The sequence below is a fragment of the Podarcis filfolensis genome (genome assembly GCF_964270895.1).
Source record: "Podarcis filfolensis genome assembly, chromosome: 15".
Taxonomy (NCBI): domain Eukaryota; kingdom Metazoa; phylum Chordata; class Lepidosauria; order Squamata; family Lacertidae; genus Podarcis; species Podarcis filfolensis.
This window is the reverse complement of record NC_139618.1, coordinates 15,044,755-15,068,378: the sequence shown is the minus strand read 5'-3', so window position 1 is coordinate 15,068,378 and position 23,624 is coordinate 15,044,755. Positions and strand designations below refer to the sequence as shown.

Sequence of the window (23,624 nt, the reverse complement as noted above, 5' to 3'; positions counted from 1 at the left end):
AATCCTATGATAAAACAGGCGCCTCTGTGCGCTTCCAGGTTATAATCCGTTTATTCTGCAGTGTTCTGCAGCTCAGCCTCCCACTATCTGGTACCCTCTGGATGTGGCTGGACTCGAACTCCCATCAACCTTCCTGGAACACTTGCAGGGAAGGGTGACCCAGACGATGAAGGGTCTGGAAGCCAAGCCTTTTACGGGGAGCAGCTGAGGGTGTTGGGCCTGTTGAGCCTGGAGAGGTGAAACAATACCCCTCTTCCAATTTCTGAAGGGCTGCCACGTGGAAGATGGAGCAAGCTTATTTCCTGCTGCTCCAGAGGGTCAGACCTGAAACAGCAGATTCAAATGGCAGGAAAGGCGATTCCAACTAAACATTACAAAGAAATTTTTCTGACAGGAAGAACAGTTGGACAGAGGAACAGGCTCCCTCGGAAGGTGGTGGACTCTCCTTGGTGGGAGGTTTTTATAGAAAGGTTGGGTGGCCTTCCGTTGCTTACAGCAAGGTTTGATCCCCATATGGGACAACTGCATATTCCTACATTGCAGGGGGTTGGACTAGATGATCCTCAGAGTCCTTTCCAACTCTATGATTCTGATATAGAGCTGTAATTCCTGCATTGGAGGAGGTTGACCCTTAGGGTCTGATCGTATATGAAATATACCAGGTTGGGGAAGACACCTTTGCCTCAAACTCACAGCATCATCAATTCAGCCCTTCCTAAACCTCCTTTTTCAAGAGGCTCCTCCCCAGAACCAAAGCGAGGATCTGGTCTCTCCACCGGAGAAAAGGTCTGTCCTTTTGGGAGGAAGCACCTTCAGAGCTCTGCTTTTTCGCTCCCAGTTGCCGGGGGCGGCTGCTCGGCAAGGCTGGCAGCACACCGGAAGCTCAGGTTGTCCGAGGCCGAGTCTGGAGTGTTCCCCATCCTAAGGAGCGAAAGGGGGAAAGGTTAGTTCCCAAGAAGCTGCTTCATACTGAGTCAGCCCACCAGCCCACCTCAATATTGTTGGCACTGACTGGCAGCAATGGATCTCCAGGGAGTCTTTTCTTACGAGAGGCTGCTGGGACCTTCTGCATGCTTGGCAGCTGCCCTGCCCTGAGCTCACAGGTCCTTTGAAGGTCCTTCATGAACCTAAATCAAGGGCTCTACAAGAGGATCGGACAAATTCATAGGAATGTAAGAAGCTGCCGTCAACAGAATCAAACCATCAGGTCTATCTAGCTCAGTACTGTCTACACTGACTGGCAGCAGCGCTCCAGTGTTGCAACCCCGAAGTTCTTCATCCCTGTTAGAATCAGTGCTATTTTACTCAGAAGTATGCCCCACTGACTGCAATATGGACTACTGTCAAGTGAGTGTGGCTTAACGCTTCAGCGAGAAATATCGCCCGTGTGTGTTTTTAAAAACCATTCCCACAAAACCAAAATTTCAGAGATTTAGATTGTGAAACCTCAGTTACGACTGTCAGATTCAGAAAACGGGAGTCCATTTTGGACAGCTGAGGCGTTCAGTTTTCAAAATGAGTGCTAAATATTAGTGGGTGGAGCAGGTGGGTGGGGCGATGCTAGTGAGGAGCCCAAGGGCCAACCTACCTTGTTGTCAGCTGAGCCTTGTGATTGGCTGATCCGTCCACCGTGTCAATCCAAGAGGCTCCCCGCAGAACACGCATCCCCTGAGCAGAGTGGCGGACCCCGGTAGGCCCCTCTGGACTATACTCTGAGTCTGTCCATTCCCAGGTATTTCCTAACAGGTCATATAAGCCTGGGATACAGAGCAACAGCAGTTGGTTAGGCTACTTGCTGACCTACTAGAAGCTCCTTGGGGAGGAAAATGCACTCTGCACATGTTCAGGAACCAAAACTACTGTAGCTCATTGGCCAGTGTGTGGGACGGCTAAAGGGAGATTCGAACCAAGTCCTGGTAATAGAGTATGGAATCACAAAAACAGCGTTGGAAGGCCATTTTGTCCAACAGCCCCTGCAATGCAAGAATCTTTGGCCCAACATGGGGCTTGAACCCATATCCCTGACCTTAAGAGCCTCACGCTCCACTGACTAAGCGATCCAAGGAAGCTTTGTGGAGTCTAGAAGGAGGAGTTGCCAGTGTGGCATAGTGGTTAGAGTGTCAAGACTAGGGTTTAGGAGACCAGGGTTCAGATCCCCCCTTGGCCATCATGAAGATAACTGGGCTAGTCAGGGATAACTAGGGATAAAATGGGAGGGGGAGAACCATGTGCACCACCTTGAGCTCCTTGGAAGAAAAGGAGGGATATCAATGCAATAAATAAACTTTCCTTACCGTAGTTGTTCTGAGGAGGAAATGCAGCCACTGGGGAGACCCCATGGTAGCCGTCTTCGGCTGTGTCGAGAGCAGGAAAATCACCCTGTGGGGAGAAAGGGAAGGAGCATCCACTCAATATTCGCATGTGTGTGTTGCCCAGCTGGAGTCACAAGCCCCAAAGGACATCCCAGGGCATAAGCCGATTCAGTTGTAACTAAGGGCAGCAAAACATGAGAAATGGCCTTGAAAAAACACTCCGGATTGCGTCCGTTAAGAAGCTGCAGAAATCTGGTAATCCTTTCAGGCTAATGTCTCTGATATGTTAGGATACCATATACCCTGGGAACCTAAAATATTTCTGCTTGGTTATTCTGTTATTGCAGGAAATGATCAAAAAATAGTGTTTCAGTGTTATAGCTGCTGCTGAGATTATAACAGCTAGTAATTGGCGGGTGGCAATGACTGATTTAAGCACACCCAATTGATGTCCTAGACAGCATCTTAAAAAGCAGAGACATCACCTTGCCAACAAAGGTCTGTATAGTTAAAGTCATGGTTTTCCCAGTAGTGATGTATGGAAGTGAGAGCTGGACCATAAAGAAGGCTGATCGCCGAAGAATTGATGCTTTTGAATTATGGTGCTGGAGGAGACTCTTGAGAGTCCCATGGACTGCAGGAAGATCAAACGCATCCATTCTTAAGGAAATCAGCCCTGAGTGGTCACTGGTAGGACAGATCCTGAAGCTGAGGCTCCAATACTTTGGCCACCTCATGAGAAGAGAAGACTCCCTGGAAAAGACCCTGATGTTGGGAAAGATGGAGGGCACAAGGAGAAGGGGACGACAGAGGACGAGGTGGCAGGACAGTGTTCTCGAAGCCACAAACATGAGTCTGACCCAACTGCGGGAGGCAGTGGAAGACAGGAGTGCCTGGCGTGCTCTGGTCCATGGAGTCACGAAGAGTCGGACACGACTAAACAACTAAACAACAACAACAATTGATGTGCGGCCATGCATGCATCGCAGTGACTGGGAAGTGGCCAGAACAGGGGCTTATGCATGCTCCGTCATTGTGTGAGATGACCTGGAACAGACTGGGGGTTGCCTGCATATCCAAATGGATCGAGAAAAAATTATTTACAGTAACTATAATTAATTGACTTATTGCAAAATAATACATATAAACCAGGTTCATTTGTATTTTTCGTAACATTTGTAACAAGTTCAATGATAATGTCCAACCGTATGTTGCTTTCAATATGCTGTAATGGTCTTTCTTTATGCTCCTTGTCTTTGGCTTATTTTGTTTATGATAAAAACAGGAGGTTTACACTAGGCAGGAAATGCCCAGGTGGCTTTCTGAGATGCAGCTGCCAAAACTGCACAGAATATTCCAAGTGTGGTCACGCCACAGAGTTAAAGGCATGTGGGATACAAGCTTTTTGTTTTATTTCATATAGAAAAAAACACCTCAAGGGATTACAAAAATGATAAGACAGTAACATTATTGATAAACAAAAATAACAGCAATCATTTCAGGCTTTCGAAAAGCTGAAATAACAATAGACTAAAAACAGAATTAAAATTTTCATTAGCTTTCTAAACATCTAGGTGAGCTTGTCGAAACAGAAATGTTTTTTAGCAGGCACCAAAAAGAGTCCAGTGAAGGCGCCTGCCTGATGTCAAGAGGCAGGGAGTTCCAAAGTTTGGGTGTTGCTTTGTTAATTCCTAAGAATCCCCGGAGGCTGGGGAAATATTGCAGTCACAGAGTCTCCTGCAGAAGGGGCCAGTCTTTGACAGCCAGCTGTGGCATAGTGGTTAGAGTGTCAGACTAGGGCCTCAAGAGAGACCAGGGTTCAAATCCACGCCCTCCGCATTTAGCCATGAACCTTGCTGGGCAACCACTCTGCCTCTCAGCTTAATTTACCTCGCAGGGCTGTTGTGAGGAACAAACAGGGAGAGAACTAGATATGCCACCTAGAGCTCCTTAGAGGAAAGGCAGGATATAAATGTAATAAATAAATAGGAGTCATGACAAAACACAAACGGAAGACTAGTAGGCTGTATGCCAGGTGTTTCCGACTACAACTCTCCTCAGCCGGGGGCACCAGGTTGGGGGAAGGCTGGAACCAAGGTTCCCAAAGCCCTGCTCTCCAGTTTTCCTACCTGCCAGAGGTTCGTACGGTTGGCAAGGAATTTGTTCCCCCAAGGATACAACCTGTCTGACAAAAGATAGGGAGGGGAAAAGAAAAGGTCATTTTTATTTTTTTTATTTTTTTTTAGAAAAGGTCATTTTTTAAGCTGGTTTTATCAGTTCCAACATGTTTACACACACAAATCCCACCTTCTCTTATCAAACCACACGAGCAGGAAAGGGTGATTTTAATCCTATCCTAAAAATGTTAAATTAAAACGACTGATGATGATGCAGAAGGGGAACAGCAGCAGCTCAGCTGGAAATCTTACCCCGCCCCAATGCCTGAATACAGAGAGAGAGAGAGAGAGAGAGAGATGGTCAGAACGGTTTTGCTGCCTTTGGGCTAAACTTAAATTGACGCCCCAATCCTGAAACCTGTTGTGCATGTAGCCTTAGAGTGGGGGGGGGGGAGTCCTCCTTATGCCACACTCCCCACTTTAACCAGAGAACCCCTCACAAATCTGCTACCACTTGTACTGCCTATGTGGTCCTAGAAGGCCTAATTTTCACATGGATGGAATGGGGGGAAAGTGAGGGTTAAGGGGGTGGCACAGAGAGAGGGGAGAGAAAGAAAAGGAAGTAGCAGAGAGAGAGAGAGAGCGAGAGAGAGAGAGGAAAGGGGAGAAAAAATAGCCCCTGCCCAACTTTATAGGAATCCAGGGCACAAAAACAGCTGCCAGCAATAACAAAATACTTTTAAACCTCATTTTTGTCTCCTCCCCGTGCCCTGACAATTTGTCTAAAGCCTTTCAGAGCCAGCTTTGTGCTCAGAGGCTAGTCTCTTTGGATGAGGGTTTCCACCCCAAAAAAACTTAGCCTGCTCTCCCCTGGTCTGGATACGCTGACCAGATGAAGCTGCTGCCACCGCCACCGCGACCCCAGGCCCTTCGCTTACGTACTCTCCAGGCCCCCCCTGGCAGCAAACTCCCACTCCTCCTCGGTCGGCAGCCTCTTCCCTCTCCACGCGCAGAAGGCCTGGGCATCGTTCCAGCTCACGTGCAGCACCGGGAAGTCCAGCCTCTCCTTGATGCCAGATCCGGGACCTGCGGGCTGATTGGGGTTACTCTGAGTAGGCCTTGAACCAGCCCACAGTATCAGGAAACAACGATGACACAGAGCACCAGTGCAGACCCAGGATGGCGGCCACTGCTGACTATCAGAGAAGCTGGTATCCCTGGATCAAGTGCATCAGTTTTGTTGAGTTAATTAAACTACCGTAAATAGTCTTACCAGGATTTTTGAGTAAATGTGCAATTAATTGTAACTGTTTTGAATGTCACTGTGTTATGATTTTCTTTAGCGGGTCATGCAAATCGCTATTCTGCACAATGCTTTTTATAGGGTAGGGGGCACTGGGGAGGAATTAATGGGACCAAGGGGCCCCAAGAAAGTTTGAACCATAGCCCTAATCTGGGTGGTGGAGGGGTGAGTCTGTTGCTCATTCTCCTCTCTGGGGCAAACACCAAACTAGTCTCCTAGTGTAGCCAAGGGAGGAGGAGGAAGTGGCTTGCATTGAAAGAGCTTTCCTCCAGCGCTTTGAAGACAAACTGATTTCTCTGGAAAAAAAGTTCTGTTTTGGGGAGCAATTTCCCCTCTGCAGAAACTTCAGAGGGGCTCCCTGTAACTGACAACCAGCTAATTGACACTGACAGATGGATGCAAGTTAAAGCAACCTCCCTTGAACTTTGACAAGCGTCAATCGTCTGACATTGTCTTGGCCCATCTAGTGCAGCATCCTGTTCTCCTGGTGGCCTCTCCTAGGAAACTTGCAAGCAGGAGCTGAGCACAAGAGCACTGGCCCCCACGGTGGCTTCAAGCAGCTGATATTCAGAAGCATCACTGCCTCCGACTGTGGAGGCAAAGTGTAGCCATCCTGGATAGCAGCCATCAATAGCCCTCTCTTCCTCCATGGATTTGCCTAATCCTATTTTAAAGCCATCCAAGTGGGTGGCCATCATTGCCTCCAGTGGGAGGGAGTTCCAAAGTTTAACTAGGCATTGCATGAAGCAGGACGTTCTTTTACTTGTTGCAACAGGTGGATGGAAATAAGGATCTGGTGTATCAGGTTGTGAACTGTGACATTTTTATTTTTTTATTTCACAGAGTTCATACATCGCTTGAAAAACCTCAAAGCGGTTTCCAAAAATAGGCTCTATGATGATCTGTGGGCTCCAGCTAATGGCCACTTTTTACTCCCTTTCCTTGGATGTCAACATGGACCATTTCAGTGACATCACTCTTATAGAAGGATGAACATTCTCCTGCCCCTACGTAAGACTCACCTGTCTCCAAAACGCTTTCTCGATAGGAAGCCACCACGGGGCAGACTAAAAGGAGGAAGAAAAGTATGTTCAAAGCAAAAATCTCACCAGTGCTAATACAGCCCACCTCCCCCCTTACAATAACTATGTCGTGTTTTAGGAAAAAGGTATTACTAGTGACATCATAGAAGCTTGGCCAATGGCTTGAGAGCAGGGCAAACCATGGGCAGGTAGCATCAAGCTAGCCTTTTATATAGCATGGCACAGAAACTTTAGGATTTGGCAAGTCTCAGTTTTTGGAGGGACAACATCCAGAATCTTCGGGGGGAGGAAACATATCGTTTGCAGGAACAGGCCTGTGATGGACATTTACCCCCATTACCTAAGGCCCCACCAGGAACACCCTTCGTCTCTAGGGCTGTCCCCTACCTCGAGTTTCCGTGTCACTTTCTTCTTCAGCTCTTCGGGGACGAAATCCTCAAAGACAAAGCTCCACCCGTATTGCTCAGCTTCTGTTTTGTATTTCTGGTCTCTCACAAACTCCCTGTTGGTTTTCAAACCAGGAACTTAGACACAAATCCCTAGATCAGCCTCCCCCAACCTGGTGCCCTCCATCAACAACTCCCATCAGCTTGCTTTGATTGACAGTCCAACTTTTCTCATCCAGCACATCTGAACACCTCTCTTGACCCATTTTCTTTTTCTACCTATTATGTTCCCAACCATAAACATCCTGGGAGGCTACTGGATGGGAGATCTGAGATAGCAGGATCATAAAAAGAACCTGCTGGACCAGGTCTATGGCCCATCTAGGCAGCAACCTGGTCTCACGCTGGCCAACCAGATGCTCTTAATGGGAAACCCGCAAGCATGACCTGAGCCCAGGAGCCCTCTCCACTCCTGAGGCTTCCAGAAACTGGCATTCAGAAGCATTACTGCCTCCAACCATGGAGACAGACTACGGCCATCACAGCTAGTAGACACTGATAGCCCTCTCTTCCTCCATGACTTCATCTAATCCTCTTTAAAAGCCATCCAAGTTGGTGGCCATCAATGCCTCCAGTGGGAGTGAGTTCCAGAGTTTAACTATACACTGCATGAAGGACTTTCTTTTATTCGTCCTGAATCTTCTCACATTCACTTTCACTGCATGCCCATGAGTTCTATTGTTACGAGAAAGAGAAAAGCTTTTCTCTGTCCACTTTCTCAACCTCATGCATAGTTTTATAAATGTAGAGGAAAGCACCATCATTTTTTTGCCATCAGTTACACTGGTCCTAATCTGAACACTTCCCACTGGACAGTTAAACTACATAGAGCATCATATATAGCCAATATTTCAATTTTCTCAATATCTGCTTCAGGGAAGGGCCCTCATAGCTCAGCAGCAGAGGATGTGCTTTGCATGCAGACGGTCTCGGGTTCAAATCCCTGGCGTCTTCAGCCAGAGCTGGAAATATCACCCTGTTGCTGCCAGCCAGTGTAGAACAGGCATGGGAAACGAGCTGGCAGCTTAGAAATACTCTTATAAATGAAATAAAAAATAAACCGTATGCAGAACATGTTGAACACTCTGAAGTCCTATTCATGTGTCCTATTGAGACAGAAATCATTGCAATTTTGCAATGCCGCATTCCCATGGACCCAGGAGCCCAGCCAGCCTCAAGCAAGCGTGGGATTTATTCCTTACCGGAAGTCTTTGTTGGTGACTGGATATTTGTCCACCAGGAACGGTTTGACTATCCTGAAGGCTCCGTCTCCTTTTTTACCATCCAAGAAACCTGCCCCGATTTGGAACACCCCACCAGACAGCCGCACCACACTGTCGTCTGCTGAGAGGAGGGTGTAAATCAACAGGGATAGAGAGTCAAAACACAAAAAAATGGTGGTTACGATTCCTACATTTCTGCCTTTACAGCGGGTTGGACTAGATGACCCATTGGGTCCCTTCCAACGCTACGATTATATGAAATGATGTCTCTGCAGAAAAAAATATGCCTGAATTATATTAGCATCCACCAACAGGGGACACCATTAAATGTTAGGGCACCAAGGGGAATCGTTCCAGTATGCCCATTTGCAGTGGTTGAAAACAGGGAAGGGAAAGATGATGGGTATCTAAGTCTGAAATAAGTTTGATGCATCAGTGTCCGTGTGCTCACACCTGCATTGCACAAGTACACCTGAAGATAGGGACACCAAATACTCCTAACCAGGCTCATTAAACTCAGCGATCCTAATAAAGCCATGTCTGAGCAGCCCCCATTGCTGAAGGTTCAGTAAGAATAATTTCTATGCAAGGTTGAAATCTGTTTCATGCATCTTCAATACGAATAATTTCTATGCAAGGTTGAAATCTGTTTCATGCATCTTCAATAAGAATAATTGCCTTGCAAGGCTGAAATCTGTTTCATGCATCTTCAATAAGAATAATTGCCTTGCAAGGCTAAAATCTGTTTCATGCAACTTCCCCAGGGGGGCAAGCAAGGCATAGGTCTACCGATGAGGAGGAAGACCAGCCTGGAGAAACTCTCCTGCCTGCGATCCGAAGGAGGAAGTCGAGCGGGCGGGCGGGCGACTCACCGGGCTGCTGGGAGCTGCTCCCGGCCAGCGCCCAGGCGGAGATCAGGCCGGCCCAAAGCACCCCGACGCCGCGGCGCCCCGACGCCGGTCCGGACGCCATGGCAGTGGGAGCGAGAGAGACGCCCGCCGACTCCTTCCCGCGCCCAGAATTGAGTTGCAGCTGAAGGCAGCAAAGGGAACCGAGCGCAAGGCAAGGAATCGCTTCCGGGGTCAGCCGAGGAAAGAGCACGTGGGAAGCTTTCTTTTCGTTTTCTCTCCCCTCCCCCCATAAAAAATAAAACTGCGCTGAATGCATGACTCTGCTTCCCTGTTTTGGAAGGATTTAAAAAATAATTATTTATTAAATTTTTTATTAACTTTGTTTTACAATTTCAAATAAACATTTTACAAACTGCAAAAAATATCCAGTGACTTCCCTTCTTCTCTTTCCATAGTTCATTTTACATATTTTCCCTGCATATTTTACTATAACCATTCAAATCAGTGTTCCACTTTTACATCCGTCAAAAAATATTTAGCTACTCTGTTGCCAGCGTTTTCAGCTGTATATTTTCCACATATTCAATAAATGTTTTCCACTCTTTAAATGTATGTTCTTCTTGCTCTCTTATTCTATATGTTAAATCTACAAGTTCTGCATATTCTGTCAACTCAAGTTGCCAATCCTCTTTGGTTGCAACCTCGCTCACTTTCTATTTTGGGGCTAACAAAACAGGGACCAGTTGTTGCGTACATAAATAACCTGAATTATTAGTGACAATGATTTTTAATAGGCCTCTCTTCCAAATTATTAACAGGTAAATGCATGGGCTATATCAAAAGGCAGCCATCAAGATATCAAAGCAATTGTAGAACTGGAGAACTGGACAGGACGCCCTAGGATTATCTATTCCAACCCCCTTGCAATGCAGGAATCGCAGATTTCTTATTAGCAAGCTGGAAAGACTACAATTTAAAATTTGTTGTAATATTCTTAAAAATACCATTTGTCTTTAGTTATCCTCTGCGTTCTTACTCTGAAGCAAAATATTGTAGCAAAGGCTGCATGTGACACCCACCCGCCCAGGGCTGCCTTATGGAATGACATGAGAATTAAAGGTCTCTGCCCCAAGGAGCAAGCTGGACATATCATGGATACCAGTACAAAAACAAGGCCAAGGGGATGCGAGTAGAGAACCTTTACTCAAAAGGAGGGATCCTGGCATTCATTTAGGGCAGGACTGCCTCACCTGCAGCCCTTTGGATGTTGCTCCCAAGGATGGGAAATGGCCCTGGAGGAGCCCCAAATCTTATCAATACATGAATGGCCACTCATGCTTTGATTCACATGGTCGCTGGTTGAGGCCTGTTGAAAAGATTGGGCAAACATGTGGAAGATTGAGAGGTCTATTGGGCCATGTTAGGGTTGCTGCATAAATGGAACCTCCAGCTGCAAATGCAGTCTAGAGCAATCAGTTGCTGAGGATAAAGAATAGGGTTGCCGCGTTCACATCCTCATTTGGGGGCTTCCAAGCAGGTTCTGATTGCTGGAAAAGCAATCTTCAGACCAGTGGCTCCCAATCTTTTTCAAGTCCCCATTGCTTCAGTTTCATAAACTCATCCCCGGTGCCCCATAGCCTACCCTTTAAAACTCTGGTTTGGGGCAGGGGGGCAGCTCAGAGACCAGGGGCCGCAGCAGTGGTTGCCTGGAGGGATCCCAAGGAGAAAGGAGAGGAGAAAAGGCTGAGGGAACACTCCACAAGGGAGGGTGTTCAAAAAGGGTGATAGGCTGCCAGCTCTGCAGGCAAGGGGTGATATAACTGGGCTCCTGTGCCCCACAGGGGTGCCACAGAAAGAATGCAGGTGGTCAAGGGAGCTGTGGACCCCAAAAGGTTGAAAACCTCACAATCCACTAAGGAAAAAAATGCTATAAAATTCAACAATTTATTCAAAATGCAATTCAAACTAGTTAAATGAACTTGACCAAGTGACATCAGCTTTCCGTCACCCCCTTAATTCTTAAGGTCCCCCCAGGTAATCCCACAATCAGCTTTGAGAAGCACTGGTTTAAAAATCAGGTATAGACTGTTCCTTTTCTGTGGACCAAGCATGCCCTTAAGCTTCCTCTCTCTCTGGTTTTGGGGTTCTGTTTATCTCCCCCAGTCTGAAAAGAACATTCATCCACTGACATGAGGTAATGTTTAGCAGCCAAAATTCTCTGGTAGGGTACTGTAAGGAAAGCCATCTCCATGCCAAAGGCGGTGAGATACATTACAGAATAATTTTTCACCAGGCTCATTTGCTCATGGAGCAAGATGAACATGCGCCAGAGGACAAGATTCATCTCTGCAATTGTCTTGGAAACACCCCCTTCCCCACCAGCTTATCAAGACCTGAGAAAACACCCTCCTTGCTATTGGTCAGAAGTCAACCTGGAAGGAGGGTGGCTGGGGGGGGGTGTTAACTCTTAATCTCCTGCCAACAACACAGAGAAGCCAGGAACAGTGACTGAGAGCAAGAGACGAAAGAACAGACTGGCATAAATTGACATTGCTACAGTCGAAGCAGAGAGCAGAACTGTTTATTGGGTAGAAAGACAGTAACTTCAGATGTATTAAGTCAGTCAGTGCATGTAAAAAATAAATAGTAACAGAAGCTAACAATTTTCATCTGTGAGTGGCCAGAATTTCCCAAAGGCAGAGCTCCAATTCCTCGTGCTGGCCTGAAAATCCACCTAAATTGTGCAGGGAGGGATACAGGGGGACACCTTGAACTCGTTCCAGAGGCTGCTTGTAAGACACACTCTGCCCTCAAGCCAGCTTTTCAGCTCAGCCTTTGAGAGAAGACATCCCGGCACGCATAATTTCATCAACCAAGAGAATGTTGCTTGCAATGACGGTGCTAGAAGAGAAAAACGGGGAGGGAGGAGAGAGGAGAGAAAAGAAAAGAGAAATTTCATTGATTGTGGAATGCAACCAACATCCTCCCTCCCTCCTTCATATTACTTCCTATACAGCCTTCTGAATATGTATGCTTCATATTTGCCCCCTCACAGAAACCCCTGAAAGCTTCCAAGCCCAATCATTTGTTTACCCCATCCTTTGCCAGGTTCCCCTCTAGCTGTTTTGGACTACAGGCAAAGTCTAGCGCAAAACCATCCCAGCCTGCTGAAAAGGAAGCATTACTAAATGCAACTGGACTTGACTGCCCAACGGATCTGTGAAGGACTGCAAGCCAAGCCCTTTAAAAGCAAATGGTTTCTTCTTTTAACTGCCAACTTCTGCTAGCTGTAAAAACGTTTACCTTGAATGAAGCAGCTGCTTTTTAACATTGTAATTATCCCAAACTCCAGCTGCCGCCGCCAACATTGGCTCACCTGGAAAACACAAGAAAGAAATGTTTAAAAGGCAACGGCAATGCTGTAGCTGACTGACATACTTCAAACAATAATGGAGACTGAACAAATTTATTCACAGGCTCGTGTGTGCTTTAGGCCGCGAAGCCTGGGTTCAATTCTGCCTTGAGCACACAAAACCTGAAGTGAAGCCTAGAGAAGCTAAATGATGACCTACATCTTATTCCAAGAGGTGGGGGGGGGGGAGGCAACAGTGGGCTTCTATAGGTCTTGATCAACCTTACACCAAAGAACTTCTACCACTGGCCCACCTGGTTCAGAACTGTAACCACCCTAAGCAGCTGATCTACAGCCCCTTCAGCCATTCTTGGGGCTCCTATGAGCCCAAACAGCCACTGCTCAGAGATGTTGAGCGCTGGTCCAAAACCATGGAGCTGGGGAGGAGTAAGCAACTTTTGCTCTACACAGGTTGGCAGCGGCTCTCCTTGGCTTCATATAGAGGCCTTTCCCAATCCTACCTGGAGATGGTGGGGACTGGATCTGGGATTGGACATTTGCCATAGTCCTCAATGCCCAGGTTTTCTATGGTTTAGAATTCACTCTGTTGGAGGTCGGACAGTCAAGAACACCTCACACAGACCAGTTTGACTTTATTTTTTAAAAAAACCCCAACCCATTTCATAAAGGAAGAGCTGACCCCCAACCAGTTCATACAACTAACCCCATCTCAGTGGTTTCTACAGAGGTAAGCATGCCAAATGAACTGGTTTAGACCAAGCTGGAATTCTGAACAGCTCTCCAGAGGCTGGGTTCTGGGTGAGAGTTTGTTTCTCCTTAAATAGTTACTCAGAGCCACACGAAGAATACTTGAAAGTCAAATAAGCAGTTTTGGGGGCTCCTCAGCCAACTTCTCCTCCACTTCCACCAAGTTTGAAATCCAGAAGGGCTTCAAACAATTCATCAGGATCCCAACCCTTCTTGAGATCAAGCCAACCTCTATTTTACTGCACGCTTTCCCTTACCAGAGTTGAGGTCCACACCAGTCAGCTGCCCGGACTCTGCGTACTCAGCCTGAACTTTCACAAGCGTTTCTTGTGGATCATAGCCAGAGTTCTGAGCAAGTACCTGAGAAAGAATCACAACACAAAGAAAATTCAGGTTTTTCCCCACAACTGCCAACACTCATGACACATGTCACTTCAGATTTCGGTCTGTCCTCATCTTCCTTTTAACCTGCCCTTCCAGCTGCATTCTCTTTCCTCTGCAATTGGAGCACCTTTTGGAGATTTTATTTATGGTTCTCTCCTTAACCCAGCCTTTGCCAGCCTGGTGCATTCCAGATACAACTTCCCTCAGCCCAGCTGCCTTAACCACTGAGTAGAAAACTAAGTAAATTTAACACCTTAAATTGATTTATTTTCCCATCAAGCAGACCTTTGGAATGATAAGCAGAGCATCAGCAAAAGCTTGGACTCCCAGCTGGGCTCTTCCTTTCACACTGGGCTTATGCTTCACGAGGGCATCAGCTATAGCCACCTCCACGGCTCCGGCACCTGGGACCACACACCCTGCAAAAAGGACAATGTGACACAGCATTTAAACACCGCATTGGCTTTGAATTCAAGGCAACATGTACATCCTTTTGACTATTATATGTTTGTTCCTTTCAATTGTAGCATTCTGCTGTTCATTGTTTTACAAAGGGTTGCACAGGACTGCTCAAATTACATGTTTTGGACACTCTCTTATATTATTAACAATACAGAATTCATATTCTTATTTCAACACCAATTGGTGTTTTTGTGGGGGGTCCTCCCCCCTTAGGTATTGAACCACCACCATTGCTAGAGAAGATGTAGCAAAATCAAAGTTTCCCCTTTTAACCCACCATGCCCTGCCCATCAAAGCCTTATTAAGTGCTTCTAATATCCACTCACCATCCTCAATGGCATTTTTGACAGCACGTAATCCATCCCGGACGGCATCCTTGATTTGTGTCAGCGTGTGCTTATTCGGCCCTTTGATCAACAGCGTCACAGAACGAGGGTTGTCACACTTTTCAATGAATGTGAACTTCTCCTCACCCTGGGGCCAAGATGAGGGAATGAATTATTTGAGTGTTATAAAGGCAGCCCACTGACTATACTCCCCAAGATGCTTTTATTTATTTTTAATGCAGTGGTTCAAGTTGCATTTTCCAATTAACTGAGCAACAAAACAAAATTGTGTAGCTGCAATTCAGGTACTACTGGGGGGCGGGCGGGATCTTACCACCATTTGGCAAAACTTAAGCAGGTACTGAAGCCTTCACTGATCCAGAAGGCATTAAGAGACTTCATTTGGGAGTCTCCCAATTTGCAACACTTGCCACAGAAACAAAGCGGTTGCTAGGAATGTGAAAGGGGAAGGTGACACATACCAGTGTGTATTCGTAGACGAGTCCTGCATGTCCCAGGCAGTCCACAGAGAGGTCGTCCACAGAATTCATAGCAACGCCTCCACAAGCAAGGGTTAACCTGGGAGGTGGGAAAAAGCCATGTTTCAGCATTTAAGGTCACACGGTTGAACATAACCAATAACACTGGTTGACTGGCTTCTTGAAAGCAGCCTGCGCTATCCCGGAGGTGGTGTTGGACTCCAACCCCCACCATCCCTGATGCAAGTTGCAGTACAACATCATCTAGAGGGCACTAGGTACCCATTCCTACTAAAGAATAAATTCAGCTTGGCTAAACACAACTAACTGGAGTCAGCAGTGCTAAGTTATATTGGAAGCAAAGATTCACTGAAACCAGTGCTGATGGTCTTCCAATTGCACTTAGAATCATGGCACAAGAGAAGTCTACCCTCCTCCCAGAGCTGCTGTGCATCACTCCAGCACAAGGAGTATCCCTTTTCGCAACTGTCTTATGGCAGTTCCATCAGGCCTTCTCTCCCCCTGACCAGCTCAGCAGCAGCCAGGACAGCTGGCTCCATGTGGGAGAAGTGGGCCCTTTCCACCAACTCTGCCCAAGACCAGCTCTCTCAGGCTACAGCCGATCACTGTTAAGAACTAATATATGCTCAGATCTGCACTACTTGCTGATTTGTAATTTGGGACCAATCTACTTGTAAGATTGCCTTTCTCATATATGCCCTCTTGAACTGGCACTGTTACAGGTGCCCCAAAATATCCATTCCACATTTGTAACTCCCTGACTGTTGACATCCAGCAGGTCCCTGCACTGTCTTTTTGGCACCTGCTAAAACATTTTTATTTACACAAGCCTTACCAAATATTTAGAATACTGATGTTTTTCGTTGACTGTTGATTTTAATTATTTTATTGTTTCATTTTTACTATAAAAAAAATCTTATTGTTTTATTCTTTTTGTAAACTGCTTTGAGATCTTGCACAATCAAGTAGTAGATAAATCTTATGAACTTTATAAAACTGGTGCCCAAGATGTTTCCTTCCACCCTTCCAGAAACTGACCTCTCCATGTTCCTTCGTTTTGCTCTGCGCAAAGCGACGATTCCTTCTTTTGCAAGAGCATCTAGGGAAAAAGGGTCAATCCCCTGAAAAAATAGAAATTAATATTATTTTGAAATGTTACAGATTGTAGTTTGAAAGGCAACTACTGCAATGAAAGGTCTATTCTTAGAAAACTGTCCCAATCAATTCTGAGCTCCTCACTCCAACTCCCTCACCTTTTGGTTGATTACTACAAAACCTTTATTTGTCTCTCCAACCACAGTTCTTTTCAGGTCTATTATTTTCTTCACTCTATCTTCAATGAACTTCCGTTCCGCTTTAACTAGCTTCTCTCTTTCTTCTGCGCTTTTATAGAAAAATCCAGAATTCACCTCTCTAGGAACAGAAAAAACATGATTGGAAACTCACCACAGTAAGCACATAGGTGGAAGCACACTCAAGTGATGCCAAAAAACTCCTCCCATGAATGTGAAGACCAGACCAGCCTACAGCCAATTAAGCCTGCCACCCTCATCGCATACGTACGTTTTTTCATATTCTAGTGATACATTGCAAGTGAGAATGTAAGCATCTTCAGCTCTCTTCTTCATGTCTGGATGGCGAGCGCCGTGATCCAAGACAAGTCCCCTGATCAGCCTGTTAAGAAGTAGTTTTTATTTCACATATTACGGTATTTTATTGAGAATTTTGTCCTAGGTTAATTAATTTGATATTTAATTCTGCTTGTCTAAGGAAAAGTCATATTACAAAGGAAACTCCCCTCCCCTCCAATATCATCTTTATTGCTCTTCACTGAATGTTTCCAATCCCAGAGTGGGGAAACACAGAATAATAATAAACAGAGGAAAACAATACACACTAACTACAAAATAATTTAAATACAACCAATAAACAGCTAAACAATTCTATTGTAAACAAGCAAAACTACAGCAGCAACAATTAGCATTTCCAATTTAACCAAATACCAAGCTAGGAATAAAGTCTTTGGGTCCCTTCCAACTCTAACTGTGTTTGAATCATCAAACTGTAAACTGATTAAACAACCTTTGTGTCCTGTTTATTCTATGCGCAGCCACCTGCTTTCTACTACCATCCTCACTCCTAATACGTGGCAAACAATTTATACCTGTATCCCTTCCAGACTTGGGCATGCTACCACATATGCAGCATACCGCTAGGAGTGTCCACAGCAGGAACTTTCATTTTGCATGGTGTCTGACTCCATTGGCCACTGTCAAAGCCAACACAGAATTCATCCATGCCCTCAAGCTTACGCCAGTCTGATTCTCAAAGCTCAGAACCTCTAACTGAGACCATCTGGAGAACGGCATCCTTGGCATGGACAAAGGGGGGCTGTTGGCCACAGCATATATGCCTTCTGTCTCTTTGCCACATGGAAAGAGTTAAGCACGTTGCCATCTCCTCAGCAGCAGAAAATGCAACACAGTGACAGCTGTGTGATTTTCAGTAGGAAGGCAGTGGAAGAAGAAATGTAAAGAACGATGTAAAGGACAAACCCCTTCCATTGTACCTACGCTGTGTCTGTTTCAGATTTGTGCTTCATCTCCATTATCTCCACCATGTACAGGTCTATTGGTTCTTCTGGTTTTCTGATGGCCAGAATGGCATCTACGACGGCCTGGAAAGAGAAAAAGCAGCCCCCATCAAAGGCCACTCCAAGACCTAGCAAGCCTCTCCCCAAATATCTACCCTCTGCTGATGCAGTGGGAGCTGACGGCCATAAGACTGGGAGGAAGGCCAGAACATCTATGGTAGGCAGAGCCAGAGGCAATGAGAGGCGGAGCCACCTCCTGATTGGTTGCAGGTAAGAAGGCCGGCAGGTGTGGCCAGGCTGAGTAGAGGCTGGTGGGGCAACCCCTCCCCCCCCATGGACCAGCCTCCACTGCTGCTCTCCTCCCAATCAAAACGTGAAAGCTCACCTCTTTTTCTCCTGAAGTGGAAAACTAAAAGGGCTCTTGAATGCTCACCTCTGTGAGGATATCGGCAAGCTCAGCATGGACCTTGGTGCGGAGGGAGGTCCGGGCCACATCCAGGAGAGTCTCCCGGTCCATTTCCTTGACCACTTTGACTTGCTCCAAGACCTGGAGGGCTTTTTCCTTGGCAGCTTCAAACCCTTCCGTGACTATTCGAGGGTGCAAACCCTAACACCAAACCAAACAATTAAAAAATTTCTGCACACTTCCACCACCCTCTCAATATTTTCAGTCATGCGCTATTGGGCAAAGCGGGGGGGGGGGGGAGGGAGGGGGACATCAGCCATACTGGAATCTCACAATGTACCGTATTTTTCGCTCGATAACACGCACCTGACCATAACACGCACATAGTTTTTAGAGGAGGAAAACAAGAAAAAAAAATTCTGAATGAAACAGTGGATGTATCATTTTTGTGCTTCATGCTGCGGCCACAGACATGTGATTTGACGGTGAGTTTGGGGTAGCCCAATGCAAAGATCCTGAGGATCCATGTGGATCCATGCTTTGTAACCACGTTTTTGCACCATTGCAGCCCCAGGCAACAGTGGGTGCGTGATTTTTTTGGTGCAGGCTGTAGCCATGGACATGCTATGTGATCTGATGGTGAATTTGGGGTGACCCAATGCAAAGATCCTGAGGATCCATGTGGATCCATGCTTTGTAACCACGTTTTTGTACCATTGCAGCCCCAGGCAACAGTGGGTGCGTGATTTTTTTGGTGCAGGCTGTAGCCATGGACATGCTATGTGATCTGATGGTGAATTTGGGGTGACCCAATGCAAAGATCCTGAGGATCCATGTGGATCCATGCTTTGTAACCACGTTTTTGTACCATTGCAGCCCCAGGCAACAGTGGGTGCGTGATTTTTTTGGTGCAGGCTGTAGCCATGGACATGCTATGTGATCTGATGGTGAATTTGGGGTGACCCAATGCAAAGATCCTGAGGATCCATGTGGATCCGTGCTTTGTAACCATGTTTTTGCACCATTGCAGCCCTGTTTTTGCATCAGATCATTGCTATGTGATCTGATGGTGAATTTGGGGTGACTCAATGCAAAGATCCTGAGGATCCATGTGGATCCGTGATTGGAACCACGTTTTAAGTAGGGAGGGAAGGAAAAACATAGAAGCGACAAGGAGAGGGGTGTGCAGAGAAGCAGCTGGCTAAGAATGCAGGAGAGGGGTTTTACCAGAGGGAGGAAAGGAAGGCAAAAGTCCCCCCCCCCCACAAGCCAGCCAGCTCTCTCTCTCTCTCCCCCCCCCCCAACCTGCATGTTGCCTTCGAGTCCCAGACGCACGGAGAGGACTTAGAAGGACGCTCGGCTTGCCTGGAGGGGAGGGGTTTTCTCTGCTCTTTGTTCCGTTTGAGCAAACACAGTAAGGAAACAGAAGCGGGTGGGCAGTAAGACCCTGAGGCAGAATGCAGGAAAGCAGCAACTTCCTCCTTTCCTCCCTTCTCCGGACGTTTTGATATTTGCCTGATTTTTGCCTTCACTCGCGCTTGTCAGCTCCAGGGACCACACATTCGCTCGATAACACGCACAGACATTTCCCCTTACTTTTTAGGAGAAAAAATCTGCGTGTAATAGAGGGAAAAATACGGTAACAGATCCACAAGATCATTTAAAAATGGATTGAATGGAGTAGGGACAAGAATATTCATCCTTTCCTAATTCCCCGGGCAATGGGTATATCCTTATAAGCCTTAATAAGGCAAAGAAGCCTTTCACAAGAGCATCATCCGGTTTCTGCCATAACTGACCCTGGAGATCAGTATCAAAACCTGCCTTTAAATCTGTGAAGGCAGTAAAAAGCTTCCCCTGCAAGAATCTTGTCAAATTTTCATCAAGGAATAAGTCTGCTCCTGAGGATCAACTGTCCTGTCCTTTTGAATACATTTGAAAGGAAGTATGTTCCTTGCAATGCAGAGGGTAAAGCACAGGTTACTCTAGCACAGAGTTATGCCAAGGGAACTACAGAGCTCACTTGGGTGTTCACCGTGCAATGGGATTTGAAGGCTCCATAAATTTTTACACAGACAATTGTTGATTACACCACAAAGAAGCAGATGTATGAAGAAAGCAGCCTCCCCCAAACTGCTGCCCTTCAGCTGTTTCGGACTACAACTCCCATCGGCCCCTGGTCTAAAGAAACATAGAAGTCCAGCTCCGCAGTAAAGATGCCAGACAGATGAGCTCTGCTCCTTCCAAAAATATACATTCTAGTGTCAGAGTCTACAACAGAAATTCCTCCTGTATTTCATCTTCATCCAAAGGCTTGCGCCAGCATCACTAAAATGATGAAACCTCGTAAGTGAATTTATTTAATCTGAAACTAAAGAGCAGCCAAGCACCTAAAAAACAAACAAACAAACAAACAAACCCCCACAACCCAGCAAAGGGCAAATAAAAAAGTAAGAAAGTTGCTACACACCTCTGAAATGTAGAGATCTGCCTGCTTGAGCAATTCCCCAATGATGAGAACATTGGAAGTGGTCCCATCGCCAGTGATGTCATCCTGCGCTGTCGCTACTTTGGCAATCAAGGAGGCTGTCGGGTGCTGGATTTGCTGCGAGGTACAAGGGGAACAATAGCCAAAAGAGTTATTCCTCATCAGTGTGCTTTCCCATCAGCCCAACACTGAACCTTGCATAGGTATTTTTGGCATCTTATGCCATGATCCGAACCAGAGAAGGAACCAGGCTTTGATGGTGAACAGTCACTTCAAAACTGCATGTTAATTTTCATATGCTCTGAGGTAAACAAAGATATATGCAACCATGTTAAACAGTTGAAAGAGGAAAATAAAAACTATGTTCCAAAGAAAAGAAAAAAGACACAACCTAAGAGTGATCCTTCAAGAAGATCTGCCCTTCCCTAATCTGGAGGAGCCTTCCAGTTATTGTTGGGATCCCAGTCATCATCCCCAAATGTTGACGTGGTGGCTGATGGGAGCCAGAGCTCAACAGCAACTGAAAGGCTGGACTAGACATCTGGGGTTGTACCCAACTAAAGTCATTTGCAATTAAGTTACTGATATCAATGGATCTAAGTCAAGATTGTCCATTTAAATGGGTGCACTCTGAGGACTTAGTTGGATACACCTCATGGTTTTAAGGTTGCCTATAATCTTCCAAGTTATAAACCTCTGATGGGCAATTATGTTCAACCTGCTGCCAATTCTTCATGCCTACAGTTACCACCACAAACCTCCACATTATGCCCATGTTACGTTCTTAGTGGACTCCAGGGGAGGGAAGAACTCACCATCTCGTGAAGCAAGACGTTGCCATCTTTGGTAAGTTTGATATCTCCAGCACCAGACACAAGCCTGTGTGGGGACAGAGCACAGCCATCAACCCTCTGGTCCCAGCCTCCTCTTGCTGAGGACAGGAGGTGATTATAGCAGAGTCATCCCTGCTGCTGGCAGCATATGCAAAATGACTCATTTTTTTTAGGTAAAGGGATCATGCCACAACCAGATACTCGTCCTTCTTTTGGGAAGGATGAGGAGCAATGTTGGAGCTGCTTCTAAGCACCTGTCTGCCCACTTGTGAAAGGCCCGCTGGGTCCTTGTAGCTGCGTACCACAAGATGAACCCTGCTAATTCAGACCAAAGGCCTATCTAGGACCAGCATTCTGTTCAAACCATGGCTAACCAAATGCCTCTGGCAAGCCTAAAAGCAGGATATGAATACAAACAGCCTCTCCCACTCATGATGCCCTAGCAATTGGTATTCAGAGGCATAGTACACCAATACTGGAGGTAATATGCAACCACGGACAGGCTTATCCTCTATTTTGGGAAAGGCTAGCCAAAAATTGCTGCCCTCCACTCAGTACATAAGAAGCTGTCTTATACCAAGTCAGGACATTTCTCCATCTAGCTCAATTGTTGACGCTTACTGACAGCACCTCTCCAGTTTCAGACCGGGATCTGCTCCCCCCTGCCCCACCCAAGATCCATCAACCAGACCCTGCTGCAAAAGACATACATTTAGAATTAAGTAACTAGAAGACTAAGATTTTATTTGAAGCCAAAACTGAACTCAGACCTTTTATACAAAAACCCACTCCAGGACACCCCCATCCAGTATAATTTAGGCACAAGGGGGTGGGTAGTTTATTGCCTATTGTTAGAATTTGGAGTCAGAAATGTGTTTGTCTACTGCAAGCTGCCCAGGCAGCTAGCAGTAAGTATACTGCAAGTTGCTCAGAGATAAATGCCCACCCCTGTTGTGTGTGTGTGTGTGTGTGTGTGAAAACAAACAGGCCCAGGTTCCTTTCCTGATTTTCTTTGCAGCTGCTTTGCCTCACCAAACAACAGATGACTCCAGTACTCTTAGTTGTGCAAGAGAGGGAACTCTTGACACATTTGAATTATCATCACATATGGTCAAGTCATACTATGGATGCATCAAGCCCACTGCTGTCTCATCCAAATGGCAGCAGCTCACAAAGAATAGATTTGTAATTGTGAATGGAAGTCCAAGATGAGAAGTCTGTGGTACCAAAGCAAATTATTTGGCTGAGCACATGCTCAGATACACCCTGCTCCTTAACTCTAGGTGTACAGCTCAGCCTGCACCATCATTTTGTTCTGGCTCTATAGCTTGAGGATCTCAATGCTAGATAGTAAAAATCTTAAGCAAATCCATCAAGCCTCAAAGCCTATCCACCGCTGCTGTGGGCAATAGAGAGCCTGGTAGGCTAATGGCCTGACTCTGCTTCACCTCATATCCCCAGGGTAGTGGCAGATGCCATAGTATTACAGTTCAACATTTCGGGGGGGGGGGGGAGAGATTAGGAATCAATCAATAACGATAGCATTAATGACGAGTTGGACAATGGGAACCCAGCCAGATGGGCGGGGCATAAATAATAAATTACTATATATTATTACTCATTTTCATCCAGAGCAGACCCACTAAAATTAATGGCCTACACTAGTTGTGTCATTATTATTATTACTATTTTTATTTATTACTCGCTCTTCACCCGAAGGTTCTTCTGGGCGGGTTACAACATTAAAGCATAGTATTTAAATCATCTTAATTCCAATGGGTCTACTCTGAGCAGGGCTAACCAAATCATTGTACACATGCACACGCTTGTCTAGAGCCCGTAGCCGGCTCGGGGTTCACTGGCGCGCTCTGCGCACGCGCCGCCATTTCCGCCCTCGAGCGCCACGCGGGTGGGCGGAGATCGACGTGGCCACGCCCATCCCGGCATCCACGCTCCTTCCCCTCCCCCCCGCGCTTGCCCACCGGCCTCTCCCATCCCCCCAATTCTTCCCTTCTCCTCACATCTTCATGGTTCCTTTAGGGCCGAGGTTGGTCCTGAGCACGTCCTGCAGGCCCCGCGCCGCGCTGATGTTGACGGCCAGAGCCGCCTGGGCCCTCGCCACCTCGGCCTTGGGGTTCAGCGCCTTCACCGCCATGTCGGCCGCCCGCCTCGAGGAAAAGGAAAGGGAGTGATAAGAGAAAGGGGCGTCCCCACGCA

General features: G+C 46.5%; 2 protein-coding genes across 3 annotated transcripts; both read right to left on the bottom strand.

Annotated features, from left to right (window-relative positions):
* Positions 1 to 32: 32 nt before the first annotated feature.
* On the bottom strand, positions 33 to 9,517 carry SUMF2 (sulfatase modifying factor 2). 2 transcript variants are annotated; one of them, XM_083588201.1, is made up of 9 exons: positions 9,317 to 9,517; positions 8,424 to 8,565; positions 7,163 to 7,277; positions 6,755 to 6,799; positions 5,372 to 5,522; positions 4,442 to 4,497; positions 2,295 to 2,379; positions 1,589 to 1,757; positions 33 to 921 (listed from the first exon to the last, which is right to left on the bottom strand). In XM_083588201.1, the coding sequence occupies exons 1-9, from the start codon at positions 9,414 to 9,416 to the stop codon at positions 813 to 815; spliced, it is 972 nt and encodes a 323-aa protein (XP_083444327.1). In that variant the 5' UTR covers positions 9,417 to 9,517; the 3' UTR covers positions 33 to 812. The 2 variants fall into 2 exon arrangements, with proteins under 2 accessions (XP_083444327.1, XP_083444328.1); XM_083588202.1 differs by having other exon boundaries at positions 8,424 to 8,562; positions 9,317 to 9,505.
* A 2,343-nt stretch (positions 9,518 to 11,860) lies between these two features.
* CCT6A (chaperonin containing TCP1 subunit 6A) lies at positions 11,861 to 23,624 on the bottom strand. The gene is made up of 14 exons (XM_083588195.1): positions 23,429 to 23,624; positions 21,390 to 21,453; positions 20,557 to 20,691; positions 18,114 to 18,287; positions 17,661 to 17,764; positions 16,651 to 16,761; positions 16,341 to 16,500; positions 16,126 to 16,208; positions 15,070 to 15,166; positions 14,588 to 14,735; positions 14,085 to 14,218; positions 13,673 to 13,775; positions 12,599 to 12,671; positions 11,861 to 12,196 (listed from the first exon to the last, which is right to left on the bottom strand). Exons 1-14 carry the CDS (start codon positions 23,560 to 23,562, stop codon positions 12,124 to 12,126), a joined length of 1,593 nt encoding a protein of 530 aa, XP_083444321.1. The 5' UTR covers positions 23,563 to 23,624; the 3' UTR covers positions 11,861 to 12,123.

Excerpts from the sequence above, each read along its gene's own strand:
- CCT6A (XM_083588195.1), bottom strand. The coding sequence starts at position 23,562 with ATGGCGGTGAAGGCGCTGAACCCCAAGGCCGAGGTGGCGAGGGCCCAG. Across the intron at positions 16,209-16,340 it reads TTGTAGTAATCAACCAAAAG|GGGATTGACCCTTTTTCCCT; the intron begins GTGAGGGAGTTG and ends CTATTTTTTCAG. Across the intron at positions 12,197-12,598 it reads AAGCAGCTGCTTCATTCAAG|CACCGTCATTGCAAGCAACA; the intron begins GTAAACGTTTTT and ends TTTCTCTTCTAG.
- SUMF2 (XM_083588201.1), bottom strand. The coding sequence starts at position 9,416 with ATGGCGTCCGGACCGGCGTCGGGGCGCCGCGGCGTCGGGGTGCTTTGG. Across the intron at positions 8,566-9,316 it reads GAGCAGCTCCCAGCAGCCCG|CAGACGACAGTGTGGTGCGG; the intron begins GTGAGTCGCCCG and ends CCCTCCTCTCAG. Across the intron at positions 5,523-6,754 it reads AGAAAGCGTTTTGGAGACAG|CCCGCAGGTCCCGGATCTGG; the intron begins GTGAGTCTTACG and ends AACCCCAATCAG.